We start from the raw sequence: 16,783 nt of genomic DNA on the forward strand, positions 1-16,783 counted from the left end.
GTGTTGCAATTATATGCTTTTTGCATATAGTTTTATATGCTTTTTATATACTATATATGCTTTTTATAAATTTACTCTTTCTTTTCTCATGTTAATATTTATTTTAATGATTAGCAATTATTCCTTATCTGAGAGTAATTCGAAAATCAAGTTTATGCACTTTATTTTACATTAACTTCTAAATCATTTAGACTTCAGTGCGCCAAGAGAGAGAGATAACATCCCTCTATGCTTCTCCTATGTACTGAACTTATGACACGTACATATATGTAGTATACTGAGAATAGAAACATAGAAAATAGAATTTGTTTTCATTTTCTTATGTTCAGGATATTGAAAATCATGTTTGAGCTCTAGATAAATGAGAAATTGGTTCTTGTTGCTACAATGAGAATCTGTCATAGTAAACCGCCATCAGAAATTTGAAATTACTTTGTCTAATAAGGAAATGAGGAATCTCTAACACGTATACCAAAGAAAACACACAGACCAATTGTTTTGGTGGTGTTTGACTAAACATTGGTGTCATATACCTATCCTTGCCAATTTCAGGAGTTGTGTCTATTTCATTCTTAAATCCTGGGGCTTTGTGATACACCATCACCATGCTAGTTAGGAAGAGTTGTTACTCAGGCAATCTCTTATCTCTATGCAAGCTTACGAATCCACATATTCATTTAGAAATGCATTTAGTCGTGTGTGTGTGTGCATGTGTGCGCATGCATGCACATACACCTGTGCACACCTAACAGTCTCCCCAATCACATACAAGAAAAGTAAGACAACAGAGCCATCGATCCCCATTTCTTTTAAAATTCACTAGTATAATTCATGTGTAAAGATACACGAGGTGGCTAATACCATACCAGCTAGTAGGTGGTCTCTTACACTTTGAAGACCTTTGAAAAGCTGAAGGAATATTGCTTCTCATTCTGTAAGAATTAGAATAGTCCAAACTATTGGGGAAAAGCTCCATATTCTGGTGTTTTTTTGCCCATTAATATTTAAAAAGGCCTGAGAACTACTTTAACAAACCGGGGTAACTTTGTTTAATACAATAAAACGTTGTAAACTTAGGGCAATTCATGAACAATTGAAAAACCAGGAAAATATTGTATATTGTTTTCTTGATAAGTAAGTGCTTTTATTATGTAGTTTATTGAGTGTGTGAGTTCAAGCTATATCACGGAGTGTGAAAAGACTGAATAGAACCGTGGTTTGGAGCTTACCTCCATGTTCCAACCCTGGTGTCACTTCTAAGACATGGTCTGCAATTTACAATCCATGTGGCCTTGGACAGGGTACTTGAAAACTCTAAGCCTCATCTTCATCTGCAAAGTGGGGATAATTGTCTCTAGATCAAAGGGTTTTTATGAAAATGAAATGGCATGATGCATGCCTGGCACAAAATAAGATCATTTTAAGTGATAACTAATATTACTATTTTTCATCCCACAGGAGTTGATTCCCTGGTGCGGATAACACAAGTTCAGCTTAAGCCTATAGTTACAGATAATCCTGATAAAACATCTTAGACTTCAATGGATGAGGAAAAGACGTGTTTTCCAAAAATAGAAACCCACTAAGAGTTTATTGGAGGTCATACCTAGGAAGTACTAAACAGCTGATATCTTATATTCAGATGGGACAAGTAGAGAAGGCAGTCACCAAATTCAAACTATATGTGGCTTCATAGATAGCTTAAATCTTACCAACCAGAAGCATAATAACCACAAAATCTTCACATAGGCTGTAGTAATATGCGATTTTCTGAGCTCTCTTGTTTTATATCATTTGTTGCTTTAAAATGTTTCATCTTTGGGCCTTTGCCTACTATTTTTTCTTTTCCCTGTTGACTTTGTACAATTAAGGCATTAGTTGTTCATTCTGCTCATCGCAGTTCCTATCTCATCCATAGACTATGGACCTTTCAATTACAGAGGGATCCTGGCTCATGTTAGGTGCCCGAGAAACGTTTGCTGAGCCAATGCTGTTGTGGAGCATGAGTCCAGTTCTACCTCATGACTTAAAAGTGCTAATTTGTTTGAATCATGAAACGATCTCTATTCATGGACTTACTGCTATTTTAAACTTCCTGTGTATCAGAATGATGTCTAGAAATATTGCATCAATTGATTTAGCCACAAGGTTTTTCAGAAGAAATTTAGAAAATATATCTACATTTTCTTACTTAAAAATTATTATAATAGTAGCATACCTAGAAGTGCTCTGTGATAACTATACATTGGTAACAAGTGTTGGATAAAATGGTTGGGGAGGAATATCATGACTCTGCTTTTGTGAAACTTGTTTGAATGATGAAACTTTTCTAAATAGTGGGTTTCCAAGTTTTAAAAGATTTCATGAGCTTGATGTGATTTATTTCTATTGTGAACCAGTTTTAATTTATGCCAGTAGAACCTTCACTGAGACTTGAAAATCCAAGTATTTAATCTTACTCTCTAAATTCTTTTTACTAATTGCTGCTTAATGTGATGTCAGCTGAAGGTTGAATAACTATTGTCCTCTGCCTTAGATAGTAGAAATCTATATCTTGCCTGAGGTAGTAATCATTTTAAAGAACATCCAAAGTACTTTCTTCTACTTACTCTAATTTTTTAAATCTTCTTTATTTTTTTGCACAGTATCTTTGGCAGGATCCCAGTGCTTGGATGGGTATAGTCCTAAAGCTTGACCATATTTTATTCTGATGTCCACTTTAGAGTATTTTATGAGGGAAGTGTTTTTAAATATCCTTTCACTTCAGACTATTCTAATGATTCTTCTGAAGGAAAAGGATGTCATATTTCTTACATACCTTTTGAGCTACACTGACTACTTTATTATTTAGTCAGAAACTTTCTAAAAGACTGAAGAGAAACTCCTTAAGTGCTAAGGAGAAAAAACTACGTTATCTTCCAGTGCTGCAGTAATAATTCTAAATTATTCCATGTCTGTGTGGTCTTTTTTTTTTCCTTAATGTCGTAAGTCTTGCCAATCTTCCAAGAAACTAGGCTAAATACTCCTCTTTAGTCTTAATAGCTAGCACATCAAATAAATTTTTCGTTGGTACTTTTGTCATTGGGGTAGGAAAAATAGGCTGACAACAGACATTTGATCAATTTTCAACAGTTTTAAAAGCCTTATCATGTTCTTGGTTGGGTCTCTGTGCTCTTGCTAACTGAAAACACGTCCTGAAAGTTAACGTTGGGGAAGGACTTTTGGTTTTCAGTTCACATGTATTCTGCTATATCGTGTTGACAAATAACAAGTAATGAACAATGTTTAGGGTTAAGAGGCATTAAAAACCAAGCTCTGGGTATCGTATATGGATACTAATCCCAATGACAGGTAATATGGAAAGCTTCTTGGGGTCTCCCCAGCCAGAAATTCATAAAGAACCCCTTTACCATTAGTAAGGGGAGTAGCCTTCCATCCCTTTATCAGCAGGGCATAAATCAATTTAGCCATTGCAGTTTGCACACAGTGAGAGAAGAGGTATGGACAGTTAGAGGCACCTACCTTTGATGGAGAACCCATGGGTAAATGACATGCATTTATGCACTTTTTTCAGGGGTAAGCACTCATTTCTTTAATCAAATTCTCAAACTGCAAATCATCAAGCTGCAAAACTGTCAAAATCCAAAGCACATAAAGTAACTCAGACCTCTAACTCAAGGTCATGGGCAACTCTGGCACAAGGAATTCATACATAATTGGGGAACCCTACAATCATTTCTCCAACAAAAATATTCATTAGACAAGAGTGCTCCCAGCATTTTTGGCTTAAGCAGACACCTAGACAAGAGAAGTGTATTTGGCTAACTTGTACTTCTTGAATTGGCAAGCCACCAGTAGCATTTTTCACATTGGTGGTGCCCCATGGAAACACCTTGCAGGATTTTATCTTGTGAATTAATTGCCAAACCCCTATCTTCTTGGCGGCAGATAGGTTAATTTCTTGCCAAATGGGTTAAGGCAGAAATAGCCCTAGTATTGTGAAAGAAGTTATCCCTTTTTTTTTTAAAGAGAAATGCATAAGCATTCTGAGACCTGTGGCGTGATAAGGGTTCAAGGCATTGAAATCTGATAACAGGTTCTTAAGATAATGATTATCTTATTTAGCAGAAACTTTAGCCAATAGTCAGTGTTTGATTAACATAACAGTGTAAGGGCAGTAGCAATGTGAGTGTTAGGGCAGAACAAAGATTACTCAAATTCATGTCGTAAAAAATTTGAGGAGGAAAAGGATTGAATATAAATTAACTTGTTTAAAATTGTATCCTGATAGTTAGGAACACATCTGGATAACTAATGATATCCCACCAGAAAATAAAAATAACACAGTATGATATTTTTTTAGCCAAGCTCTCTTTTGTTGAGTATTGGAATAAAACCTACACACCATCAATTGAGCAACTGTCCTCTTCATCCTCTCTCTGGCCCTGTAGACAATCTGGTTGATGAAGTGTGACATTGTGAATAATCTTGCTTTTGCCAACTCAGCTTCTCCCACCTGCTATCACAGATGAGCCACACACCAGTATTTTCATCAACTTGTTTGCAGTACTTCTCATTTCATCATTTGAATTTGGTGAAGCAACCAGAAGAAACATCAAAATTGTTTTCCATTCTGCATGAAAGTAAAGAAGAATAAGCTTCTTTTTCTACACAACTTAATCCTGGCACTGGTGTTTCCTGTTCAAAGCGAACAGCCTGAGCTTATCAAAGTCGTTGGGAGAGAACAGTCATGGTTTCTTAGCTTTTTGTGCTTGCTGGAAGAATTTGATGAAGATGTAAAATAGATGATTTTGTTCTTTGACAAATCATGAAGAAACGTCCTTCATGTCAGGTTATAATGCAGTTAACATGCTCCTTTGATGTATGCCATATCACCAAGGCAGAAGGGTGTCTGTTAATGACCTTTGCAGTTAAAGGTTACTCTCATTTTGATCAACTACAAAACTAGCAAGCAAGCCATGCAAAGGATATACGCAGACTCCCAGGTAAAAGTGAACAGAGGGGCTCTAGACACCCCCTTTGTTCCTGATAGAGGACCATGTAAAGCTCCCGGTTTAAGCAGCCTCCATTGGAGTTAAGGACCTGCCAGGTCAAATGAACCAGGAACTCACAGCTCACCACCCTTTCTTTTATCAGGCCAGGGAAGAAACAGCATCTCACCAAAAAGACCTCCTCACTACCATATAAGGACATTCTTGCCATGCCAGAATTACTTCCTTTTAAATTCATTTTTTCCTGTGTCAGTGATAGGCCATGCCTGCCCTAAGCCTATTAACCGTCTCCCACCCCCTCATCTTTTTTTCAGTTGTTTGATAAACTCTTGATTCACCCTAATAACCTTACATATTTTATTTACTGGATTTTGTCGGATTGGTAAAGGACAGGAATATTCATGTATGGTATTTCCAATTGGTAGGTGGCATTTTTTTATGTAGATGTTTTGTTGATTTTATAGTCATTCTACTTTCTCACCAAGAGCCAAGAGCACCAGTTAGGGCTGTAGAAGAGATGCAGGCTGCCCAGTTAAGTTTAAATTTCAGATAAGCAACAAATAATAAGGAAAATTATATCTCAAATGCTATTTATTTTTTATCTAAAATTCAAATTTAACTGGGTGTCCTGTTTTAATTTGCTGAATATTTTAATTTGCTAAATCTGGCAACCCTAAAATGATTCTTCTCCAAATCAGACAACTTGCTCTTCAGAACCAGGAGATTGATGATGCTCTTAAGGCATTTTTCCTGTGGTCATTTCCTTATAATGCAGAGCAAAACATTGGGAAATAGGAACAGAATGCAAGAAGAAAAAAGGATTAAACATTAGATGAATATCTAGTTAGTAAGAACTCAATGTGTTACCTGGGAAAGCTATGAAATTTTTAGGCAGTCAAAAGAGAGGGATATGAACCAGATTCTAACAAATACCCAAAGTTTAGCTTCAGTAGTTCTTCCAGAGGCATTAAAATGTACATTTTTATCCAGTGTCTTACTTATCTTCACCCTGCAGCTTTCTGGTTTCCAACACTTTTTCCAGAAATATATTAAATAAAATAATTGTATTTACCTATAACCATAGAAAATCTAGTGTAGTTTATCAGTATCTTTTTTTGTGTGTTTTTTTTTTTTGCTGTACGCGGGGCTCTCACTGTTGTGGCCTCTCCCGTTGCGGAGCACAGGCTCCGGACGCGCAGGCTCAGCGGCCATGGCTCACGGGCCCAGCCGCTCCGCGGCATGTGGGATCTTCCCGGACCGGGGCACGAACCCGTGTCCCCTGCATCGGCAGGCGGACTCTCAACCACTGCGCCACCAGGGAAGCCCTATCAGTATCTTTTTGAGGAGAAATGGAAACATTTATACTTTTCTACTACTCTTTCTTTAAATGTGTCCAGAGACTTCTTATATCTAACACAAATATGAAATAAATAGTATATGATAATTAAGAATAATAAGTATCCAAGATTACAAGATGTTTATTATAGTTTTAAAATAAAGTAGTTCTTAATTGAATTTGGCAATAGAAAGGGCACTTATGTGTAGGGAAAGAGGAATCCCAAACTGAGACTCTGGCCAAGTGTTGAATTCATGGATGTTTTGCCGAAGCCTTACTTTCGGTTTCAAGGTTTGTAGGATTCGCTCGCAAAATAACCTCTCTACACTCAGTTAAACAAGAATTTAGAGGGAGTTTATTGAATTAACAAATTACAGTATACTAATTAAGAGAATAGTATAACTAAGAAAGAATAGTAAAGACAGAGGTTTATACATCACCGAATTGGGGAAGCACCTACATCCAGGTCCAAGCAGTGCTGGGAAGTCCCTTGAACAGCAATCTGGAGTCCCAGTTGAGAAGGTCCTGGGCCATGCGTCCACCCCTCAGGTGAGACTTCAGTTTGCCACTCGAAGGAGCCCAGCTTTTAGCACCAGGCCGCAGGCTGCTAACAATCAGCCTACTTGCAAGTTTGCAGCTCTGGTTGCTGTCATAAATGCCTTGGTCTTAACTCATAAGTTTTGGAATGTTCTTGATCCCCAGGGGCTGGCCAGACCCTCAAGGTGAAAGAAGTCCCATGACTTACTCTCTATCTTATCTGGGGGTTTGTTATTGATTCTGGCCTGGGTGTAACTCGGCAGTTTGGCATGCAGTCAGCTTTAGCATCATTGTCCAGTCAGAGAGAGACCTGGTGCCGCCTCTGAAGCCTGAACAAGACTACTTTACTAGCTTCCCCAACAATAGACTGTATTAATAAGTGAAAAAATTAGATAAATCAGTGTTAGACAAGGAAAGAATATTGGCTTTGAAATACAATTGAACTTATTGAAGCCTGTGAGTGAGGTTCTCTGAGGTGATAGCAAATTGGCTGCCTCCTTGTCCACTGGCCACATAGTTGAATGGTCGCAGGGCTGACACCTGACCCAAAATGGGCTAAAAGGTTGCTCATGCTTTGGAACATTAAACTTGAACTGTGAGACATAGAAGTTGCTGGGCTTAAACCTGGTAACTGTGGTGCTCTAAAAAAAAGATCATGGAATTTCTACAACCACAATCCCAGAAGCTCTCCTTATTCCTGCAGTTCCTCAATTTTTCATTTCAGCTCTTAGATTGCATGAACTAGTTCAGTATTTTTCCAACAGATGCCTTTGTGCTTAAGTTAGCTAGAATTGGCTTTTGGGTTGCTTGCAAGCAAAAAAAAAAAAATTATATGATGTTTTGAGGTCAATTTCATCTCATTTTAATTCTCATCTAATCAAATATGCCAGATATTTTGTTAGGAGAGATAGAGTGGTGAATGAGATGTATGTGATTCTGCTTATGGAGCTTTTAGTCTATCAGAGAAAATAGATACTGATAAAATAATTAAAGTATGGAAATAGAAGGGTTTCATTCATTCATCAAACAAATATTTATTGAGACTCTATTAGATATAAAGCGTTGTTCTAGACCCTCGGAACATCAGTACAGAGATCCCTGCCCTGGTATCTTCCAGCAGGGGATAAAAAATAATTAGTTAACCTAAAAATACATAAATAAATAATATGGATTTAGGAGGCGGTAAGTGCTGTGGGAAAAGAAATCAAAAAGTAGATTGGAAAGAATCATGCGTACATCAAAAGGCTTAGAGTCCAGAGAGAAAAAGCAGGTTAGAGAAACTGAATTATTATTAGCGCTGAAATATTGGCAAAAAGGCCAATGGGGGGCTTCCCTGGTGGCACAGTGGTTGAGAGTCTGCCTGCCGAAGCAGGGGACGCGGGTTCGTGCCCCGGTCTGGGAAGATCCCACATGCCGCAGAGCGGCTGGGCCCGTGAGCCATGGCCGCTGAGCCTGCGCATGTCCGGAGCCTGTGCTCCGCAACGGGAGAGGCCACAGCAGTGAGAGGCCCGCGTACCGCAAAAAAAAAAAAAAAAAAAAAAAAAAAATGGCCAATGGCTCAAAAAGAAGATGAAGTTAGCCAGAGTTAGCCAGAGTATATTGTTAAGGACTTAATAAGCCATTTTGAGGATTTTGAACTTTACCCTAAGGTAATCCAAAGCCACTTAAGAGTTTTAAGCTTCTGAACATGATCACATTTGCAATTTAAACTTATCATTGTGCCTCCAACCTGGAAAACCCATTGAAAGCAAACAGTAGTGGATGGGAGAGAATAATTAGGATGTGGCTGTCCTAGTCCAAATGAGAAATGGTGATACCCTTGACTAACATGTGTTTCTTGAATTGGAAAATGGTAGCTGTGTTTAAATGGCTGATAAGGAGACTTAGATACTCAGCTTATCATATTTAGAGTAAATTAATGCCTGTTCAGGTTTATCTTCTGTTCTTTGAGCTCTGATGCTGTTTGCCAACTTGAAATGTTGACCACTTTTTCACTGGCTTCATACCTACCAAGTTTAATTATGCCTTGTCTTTGGGAACAAAAATACATTATTAAATGACTATTTAAGGAGCTATGGCAGCCACAGGACAAGCATTGATTCTGCTCACTTGCATCTATACCTAGCTAGCCACCTATTGTCGTCCTCAAATTCTGAGGGAACCAATACAGGGTACAAGCAAACCAAGTATATACAGCTCCTTTATTAACAGGGTCTTTTCCTTAAATTCTTGTATTCTTTTCTTTCCTAGTGAGCTAGTATAGATGCTGTAGGAGAAAACCACATGTTCCCTTTACCATTCCACTATTAGGTCTTGATCAAGGTTTATATACTTGTAAGCAATAGGTCATTTGGCCCTCATAATTCGTTATGACATCTTGTTATGCTCACAATGTTTTTTAAAGGCTGTGAAACTAGACAGGTGTTACGCTTGGTTGCTGCACAAGCAATTTAGCACTTAACCAGTTTCATGAGTATAAGTTAAAGTTATGCCCACTTGTAATTATTTGAATGTTTAATTTCCAGCACAGATACTAATCCCACCTTAAACAGTCAGTTCCTTTGTCCCTTTGACCTGGGAATAGCTCAGGCTCTTTCAGTCTCAAAGATGTAGACAGAAATTACAGCCAACCTTCAACTCCATTGCTTCAAGTCTTGCCAGTACAAATGTAATAACAAAGGGAAAACAGACTTTTGAATTCCCTTATCATCCCTCCAAAAATTTCCCCTCTCGTGCTTGAGGAAGTGAGAAAGGAAGAGAAGAGTACCATGTACCACATTTTGCCATGTTTGAATATAGTTCCCTTTGGTCCAGTTGGGTATCCTTGAGAAATCTGCCTTTCTTAAGGAAGCTGGGGAAGGTCAGATGGGAATGTGGAGCTTAAGGACATGGTTTTTAACTGTTCCCATTGCAATATCTTATTATAAAAATGTACTTTTGAAACATGGATTTCCATTTTGTATTATTTTGTGTCTTGGTGTCTCTCCCTCATGAATTACTTTGCATCTTGTTTGAAGTGAACATTTTTAAAATGTATATCCTGTCCTACTTTTCTTTCAGGAACTTTACTTAAAATATCTGTTTTTCTCTCCACCCTCTCAGATACGCATGAACATCTTATGCATTTCACACTCTTTAAGATGGAGAAAATAATAAGCTAATCTGAATAGTGGTAAAATCAGTCAGAGTAGAGATTTTATTCTCAAAAGAATAGACTGTGTAGTATCTTCTTATTGCTATCAGTTATTTCTATTGTTAACATAAGTCGTGAAAAAGACATAAATTAGTAAAACAAGGCAGTAGAACATGAATTTGCAGGTTATTCTCAATTCCATGCAGCCCAGCATAGTGGATGCTTGCTCCTTGGGAGCAGGTAACACATTCTACTCCTTTTTGTATCCCCTACTCCACCCAAGGAGGTAAGCATATGCATACCAGTTACTAAACATGTGAAAAGATGAGTAGAGTAAGTTGAAATTAATGTTACTTAAGAGACATCTAATACTGTACTTATAGAGTTCACACCAGTGATGGACCAAGAAGAAGATTTCGACTAGGAATTGAGTGCTGGGTTATATAACTCTAGGGCTGGTGTGTGGACGCACCCAAGGAAGGAAAAGTCCAAGGAAGGAGCTACTGGAGAACAGACGAGAAATTAGACAAATGGCCTTCCAATTTGAGGATGTATCAGAATCACCTGGAGGGCTTTGTAAAGCACAGTCCCAGGCCCTACCCTCTGGGAGCTTCTGATTCAGTAGATCTGGAATGAGGCTTGAGAATTTGCATTTCCCTCCCAGGTGATGCTTATGCTGTTAATCCCAGTAGCCGACTTTGAAAACTACTGAATTAAAATTTGGAAATCTGGCCCAGCTAAGGGGATCTGGTCAGGCTGCCTGCTCTGTGATCTGCATAGAGAAGGGGTTATTACAGAGATTTCTGAGGGCAGTGCCTAGATAATGTAACTAAGAACTCAAAAGAGAGTTAAAATCAGCTGACATAATGAGATGGAAGATAGAATGCATGGAATCAATTTAGCAATACTTTCAGCTAAGTTAAATTAATTTAACAAAGTAAGACCATCACATATATCTAAGCTAATTTATATATAAGTTATTCCTGAAAATATTCTTACACTGCAAGGAAAGTTTATGCCCTTCAGCTGACTATGTATATGTCAAGGTAAATGGGGAAGGTGGAGAAAGGGCAGCTCAAGGGGAGGGGAAAACCCATTCAACCTAGAGAAAGGATTCGGGAGAAACCGTACCCACTCCCCACACCTCACTCTTCCCACCCAGCTAGTGCTACGTCCCAACTAACTAGCCTTAGGAGGTTTCCAAAACAGTAGCAACAGCTTCAGCAACCAGGTGTCATAGGGACATACTTCACCTTATTGTAATATTTCAATGGAAACTACCTAAAATTTAGACCTGATTTCCTATAACGCTCAACTAATTAGGTTTCTTACATTTTAAAACTTGAGTATGAAGTTTTTGCATATTTACATGTGTTCCTTCTAGCAATCATTTAGGACTTTGGGGAACACTGGTGTTTATTTTCAATACAGAATTTTATGGACTTAGGTGGATTTTCTCCATTTGCCAACAAAAAGGAATAAAGGTATTGCATTAAAATGAATTATGTCTAAAAAAGCTGATACATTTTGGTAAGCAAATGCTCATATTTAATTTAATTTTTGTTAATTTGAAACTGTTTTTTAAAAAGCTGCTTAGTGATCCTTTCAAGGGAAAGCTCAGCTCATGTATAAAAAGCCACATAAAAATGACTCCAGAGACCTTGGCTGCACATCCAGCGGTCAGATATTTCAATGCTTCATTGCTCCCGTTCCTGCTACAGGTACATGTGACAGCGCTGCAGCGATGAGTGGAATTTTAAAGAGGAAGTTTGAAGAAGTTGACGGCTCCTCCCCCTGCTCCTCTGTGCGGGAATCAGATGATGAAGTTTCCAGCAGTGAAAGTGCTGACAGTGGGGACAGTGTCAATCCATCCACTTCTAATCATTTTCCCCGTGAGTACGGAAACTATACCTGAAACTGATTGTCTGCTTCTACAGTGAAAATAATTGTATCATCTTGGTCATTTTTTAACTTTTATTACTAGTTTGTTTTTACAATTGAGCTAAAAACAGAACATGATTAAGTAAAAATGAGATATTTCTGAGGCATCAGTGGGTTCCTTTATTTAGAATGCTTTTGGGAGTGGATTATTTGATAGTGTTAACCAACTGATTCAATGGAAAAAACGACATTTTATTATTATTACTTTTCAAAGGAAGCACCCTACTCTAACAGTAGATGGGGAAGGACAAGTCCAGGCACAAAAAAATGTATCCTCCCATAGCTGAAATGATATTCTAGGAGAAGAAAAAAGTGGGGAGGATGTATTTGGCAGTGGAAGGTCTAGGTTCAGTGGGAAAGAGCATAGCCAACCATGCGTTAAGAAATGAAAAAGCAGCAAAACTCTCCCAAGTGTGTGAGTGCAGTTTATACCTCTTTTCCACTCATCCCTTTATTCTCTTATCCTTAAGAATAATATTTAAAGCCCACAAAGGCGAAAAGGTGTATGCTTTCTCTTTTTCCTTTTTCTGCCACACTGTAACATCACTCCTTCCTGTCAGATAAGGTGAGGTTTGAAGGACTGACAGGAAGATTTTGTAAGGAAATACAATCTACAAGCTAAAGGAAACTGACTCTTAATAGCTAAATAATCTTGAATTTATATTTACAACAGGAAGATTTTAATATATCATGATATCATGATAGATAACTAGTCTTAGTTTTTTTATTTTTCAGTTAAGTAGCTGATTTTATTAATATGGGATTCCATAACATAAAATTTATTTTGGAAATGTGACAACGCAGAAAACCAAGAGAATTAACCATATTTTTAAGAGGTAATAAGGAACTCAGTAACACTATTGGACATGAAACAAACATACAAAATCAACAGCATTCCTTTAAGTAAGCAAAATTAATAGAAAATATAATGAAAGGGCAACTACACTTATTATAACAGAAAAAAATCATCAAATATTCAGGGACAAGGTTATTGTGTGATGTAGGTGATCTTCAAATACATTTACATATATCATTATGATGTGAAATGAGCTTGTGTTTTGATTCAAAAGAAGATATATGTTTACCTATTTGGCCTTAATATTAACAGTGATAATAACAATAATATCATCATCTGACAGGGTTCTGTGAAGATCAAAGAACAAGTAAGATAATGCATATGAAGGAACTTTATAAAATGTCAAGTACTAAGCACATGTTATATTAAAAATTATTCTCATAGCTAACATTTACTGGGTACATGCTGTGATTCAGTAGTTTTATATACATTATTACTACTCTTTAGAGCAATCCTGGAAGTACCATTACCTTCAGTTTACAGAGGAAATGACTGAGGATCAAAGAGGCTAAACATCTGGCCCAAGATCACACAGGATTAAAGCCTAGACACACACACACACACACACACACACACACACACACACACATATATGTCCGTATATTTATGTGTTCCACCCTCTAGCCTTCACCTTTTCCATTATCTCATTCTGCCCTTTAGTTATGTAATATTGGACATATCTTTAAAATGTGATTTATTGTGAGTTAGAAAAGAATACTGGAATTAATGAAGAGACAGGTTATGTTTCTGGTAAACATTTATAAAGGTAAATCTGTTAAAGCTTTCCACATTAATTTATGAATATAAAAGGATAATCTCAATAAAACCCTCAACTGGATTTTCTTAGAAGATGATGGAATAATAAAAATCCATTTGGAAAAATAAGCTAATGAGAATAAAGGGATATTTTTAAAAAGAAGCCATAAATGTTGAAAAGCCACTCCAGATATCAAATAATAGTAGAAAATTATATAGTTTGACATTTTCGGTACCATGTTAGATCTAGGAAAACAGAGAAAATCTCAACGTAGTATAGATAAGAATTATATATATATATGTATATATACACATATATGTATATGAATAGGGCATTATAAAACAATGGGAGGGCTTCCCTGGTGGCACAGTGGTTGAGAGTCCTCCTGCCGATGCAGGGGATGCGGGTTCGTGCCCTGGTCCGGGAAGATACCACATGCCGCGGAGCGGCTGGGCCCGTGAGCCATGGCCGCTGAGCCTGAGCGTCCGGAGCCTGCGCTCCGCAATGGGAGAGGCCACGACAGTGAGAGGACCACGTACCGCAAAAAAAGAAAAAAAAAAAAAAAAAAAAAACAATGGGAAAGAGGAGTATTTAATAAATAATTTTGGTATTAGAGTTTGAAAAAGAAAAATTTAGATACACATCTCACAACATTGCCAAAACACATTTCAGATGGATTAAGTAAGCAAATATTTTTAAAAATCAAATCACGGGGAAAGTTTCATATTTGGTAGGATTGTTATCTGAGGGTTGAAGTAACATAAAAAAGTTACATTACAAAATACTTAACATATTTATATAAAAATATTACACATACCTGATCCCCAAAAAAACCCAAAGTAAAAGTACAATAATCTATATTGGAAAAAAAATATTTGCAGTTAATATGGTAAAGGATTACTGTCTGAATAGCAAATAAAAAAACACATAAATTTTTATATAAATTAAGATACATACCCCCAAACATAATCTACATGATAGGAAATATGATTAGCAAATATTTTGAAGCATTTAACACCAGTAGTAATGACAACACAGATTAAAATAATACTAATGAGATTTCATTAGTATGAAATCATGGAAATTTCATCTCCTTGAAATTAGTGTTCCTCCCTCCAACAGAAAATACTAATACCTAAGTGCTGGTGAAGGTTGCAATACAAATTTTGCATACATCCATATTGCTGTTGATGGCAAGGAAATTTATAAAAGTGTCTGTTTAGCACTTTGGAAATATAAGAGCCATAATGATATTCATATCTATAAGTCTGTACTTCAGAGAATTTATCTGAAGGGGGAAACATCAAAAACATGGGGAAAAATGCATAACTGAAAATGTTGGTTGTTGAGGGCAATAACAAAAAATGGGAACTGGGGCAGGGAAGAGGAAGGTAACATGTCTAAGAGTGGGGAAATGATGCATTAAGTTATGGTAGCTTATACAATTAATTAATTTGCATGATAGGTATGAAGACAGGAGATAATGTTAAGAAAAGCAGAACACAAAATTTTACCTACACTGTCAGGGAAAGTCTCTGTATCATAATGGCAAAGAATGATAAAGTGCTTTAAAAACCTCCGGATGTGCAGGCACAGCGGCCATGGCTCACGGGCCCAGCCGCTCCGCGGCACGTGGGATCTTCCTGGACCGGGGCACGAACCCATGTCTCCTGCATTGGCAGGCGGACTCTCAACCACTGTGCCACCGGGGAAACCCCATGTTTATTAAGTTTTATTTCAGTTAATATTTATACATCCCACAACAAAGAAATTTTAAATTTAAACTAAAATGATAACTGTAGTTCTGATTGTGTTTATGTAAGCAAATGGCATGGTCAGCTAAATCATGCAGTACTTCAGCTAACTAGTAAAGGGTTTTTATGAGTTATGTCCAACAGATGTTATTTTTCCTGTTGAAGAAAACAGACATATTTTGTGATACCCAAGAATTTATTGAAATTTTCAACTCATCATTTATTATCAGTGGTAGTTGGCAATGGTTAGTTTATGAAATTGCTGATTTAACTTTGTATTAAATGAAATCTGGCGGAGATTTTTCATGATTTTTAAAGATAATTAAATGATTGATTTAATAAAAAGTGCCTTTTTGATTTAATAGTCTGTTTAGTTCACCATATTCACATTATGGAGAAGGAGAAAAAGAAAAAGTGAGAGAAAAAAACCCAAAAAATTAAAAATCAAAAATTCTCCCTCAAATATTTGCTGTATAAAAGATCTGAACATGTTAACCAATGTAAAAGAAATAGTTTAAAAGATTTCTTGTTTCTAGAAATGTATTTCAGATTATTTGCTAGCCCCAAATTGATGCACAAATTTTTATAAAATGTTTTATTTATTTTTTCAGTGATCTTATCTGCATATGAATCTATGAACATACATTTTTAGAAATATTGTTATTGATGAATCTTATTTCTTTAATATATTTTTCTACTTTCAAGAAAAAAAAAGTAGTTACCTTAGAGGAAAAAAGGATTTTTGATGACTATCAAATTTGTATAGTATCAGGAAACCAAATTTAGCTTCACACTGAGATCTCTCTTTTTTTTTTTTTTTTTGGTACACGGGCCTCTCACTGTTGTGGCCTCTCCCATTGCGGAGCACAGGCTCCAGACGCACAGGCTCAGTGGCCATGGCTCATGGGCCCAGCCGCTCTGTGGCATGTGGGATCTTCGTGGACCGGGGCACGAACCCGTATCCCCTGCATCGGCAGGCGGGCTCTCAACCACTGCGCCACCAGGGAAGCCCTGAGATCTTTTTAAGATACAGTTATTTAAATCTCACTCATCATGAGCTCATCTTTCAAGTTTAAAATGTCAGATGCACTCAATGCTTTATAAGCATTAACATATTGTATAACATAACATTTTGCTATCATTGCAAATATAGGAATTGATAAAACTGTGTGGTACAAGTCAGCAGCTATGGTAGTAGAAAATTCCATCTATTCTAAGCTTTCTATAAGCTATTCAACTTGCAGCACATCACATTATGATATTAAAAGCTTCAAAATATAAATCAGTAAAGGCATATGGCTTTTACCTTGGACTTTTGAGTTTTGCTAGGCAACTAGCATACTTACCAGCATTGAACCAAGGTCATATCTTATACTGCCCTTGAGATAGAAGTAGCTGGATTCTGTATTGCTGTGGAACGCTTTGTTTCATCAAATCCCTGTGGCTCTATAGCCAAT

The 16,783-nt window shown here is 37.0% G+C and overlaps 1 protein-coding gene across 1 annotated transcript in view; it reads left to right on the top strand.

Moving 5' to 3' along the window:
- Positions 1-11,732: 11,732 nt before the first annotated feature.
- The window catches only part of CSRNP3 (cysteine and serine rich nuclear protein 3), a 69,807-nt gene continuing 64,756 nt past the window's right edge, over positions 11,733-16,783 (top strand). Inside the window, exon 1 of the mRNA XM_060107130.1 lies at positions 11,733-11,910. Within this exon, the coding sequence (XP_059963113.1) occupies positions 11,763-11,910 (148 nt within the window). The 5' untranslated portion in view covers positions 11,733-11,762. The remainder of the gene's footprint in view (positions 11,911-16,783) is intronic.

This window comes from Mesoplodon densirostris, chromosome 8, assembly GCF_025265405.1.
Source record: "Mesoplodon densirostris isolate mMesDen1 chromosome 8, mMesDen1 primary haplotype, whole genome shotgun sequence".
In the NCBI taxonomy this organism is placed as follows: domain Eukaryota; kingdom Metazoa; phylum Chordata; class Mammalia; order Artiodactyla; family Ziphiidae; genus Mesoplodon; species Mesoplodon densirostris.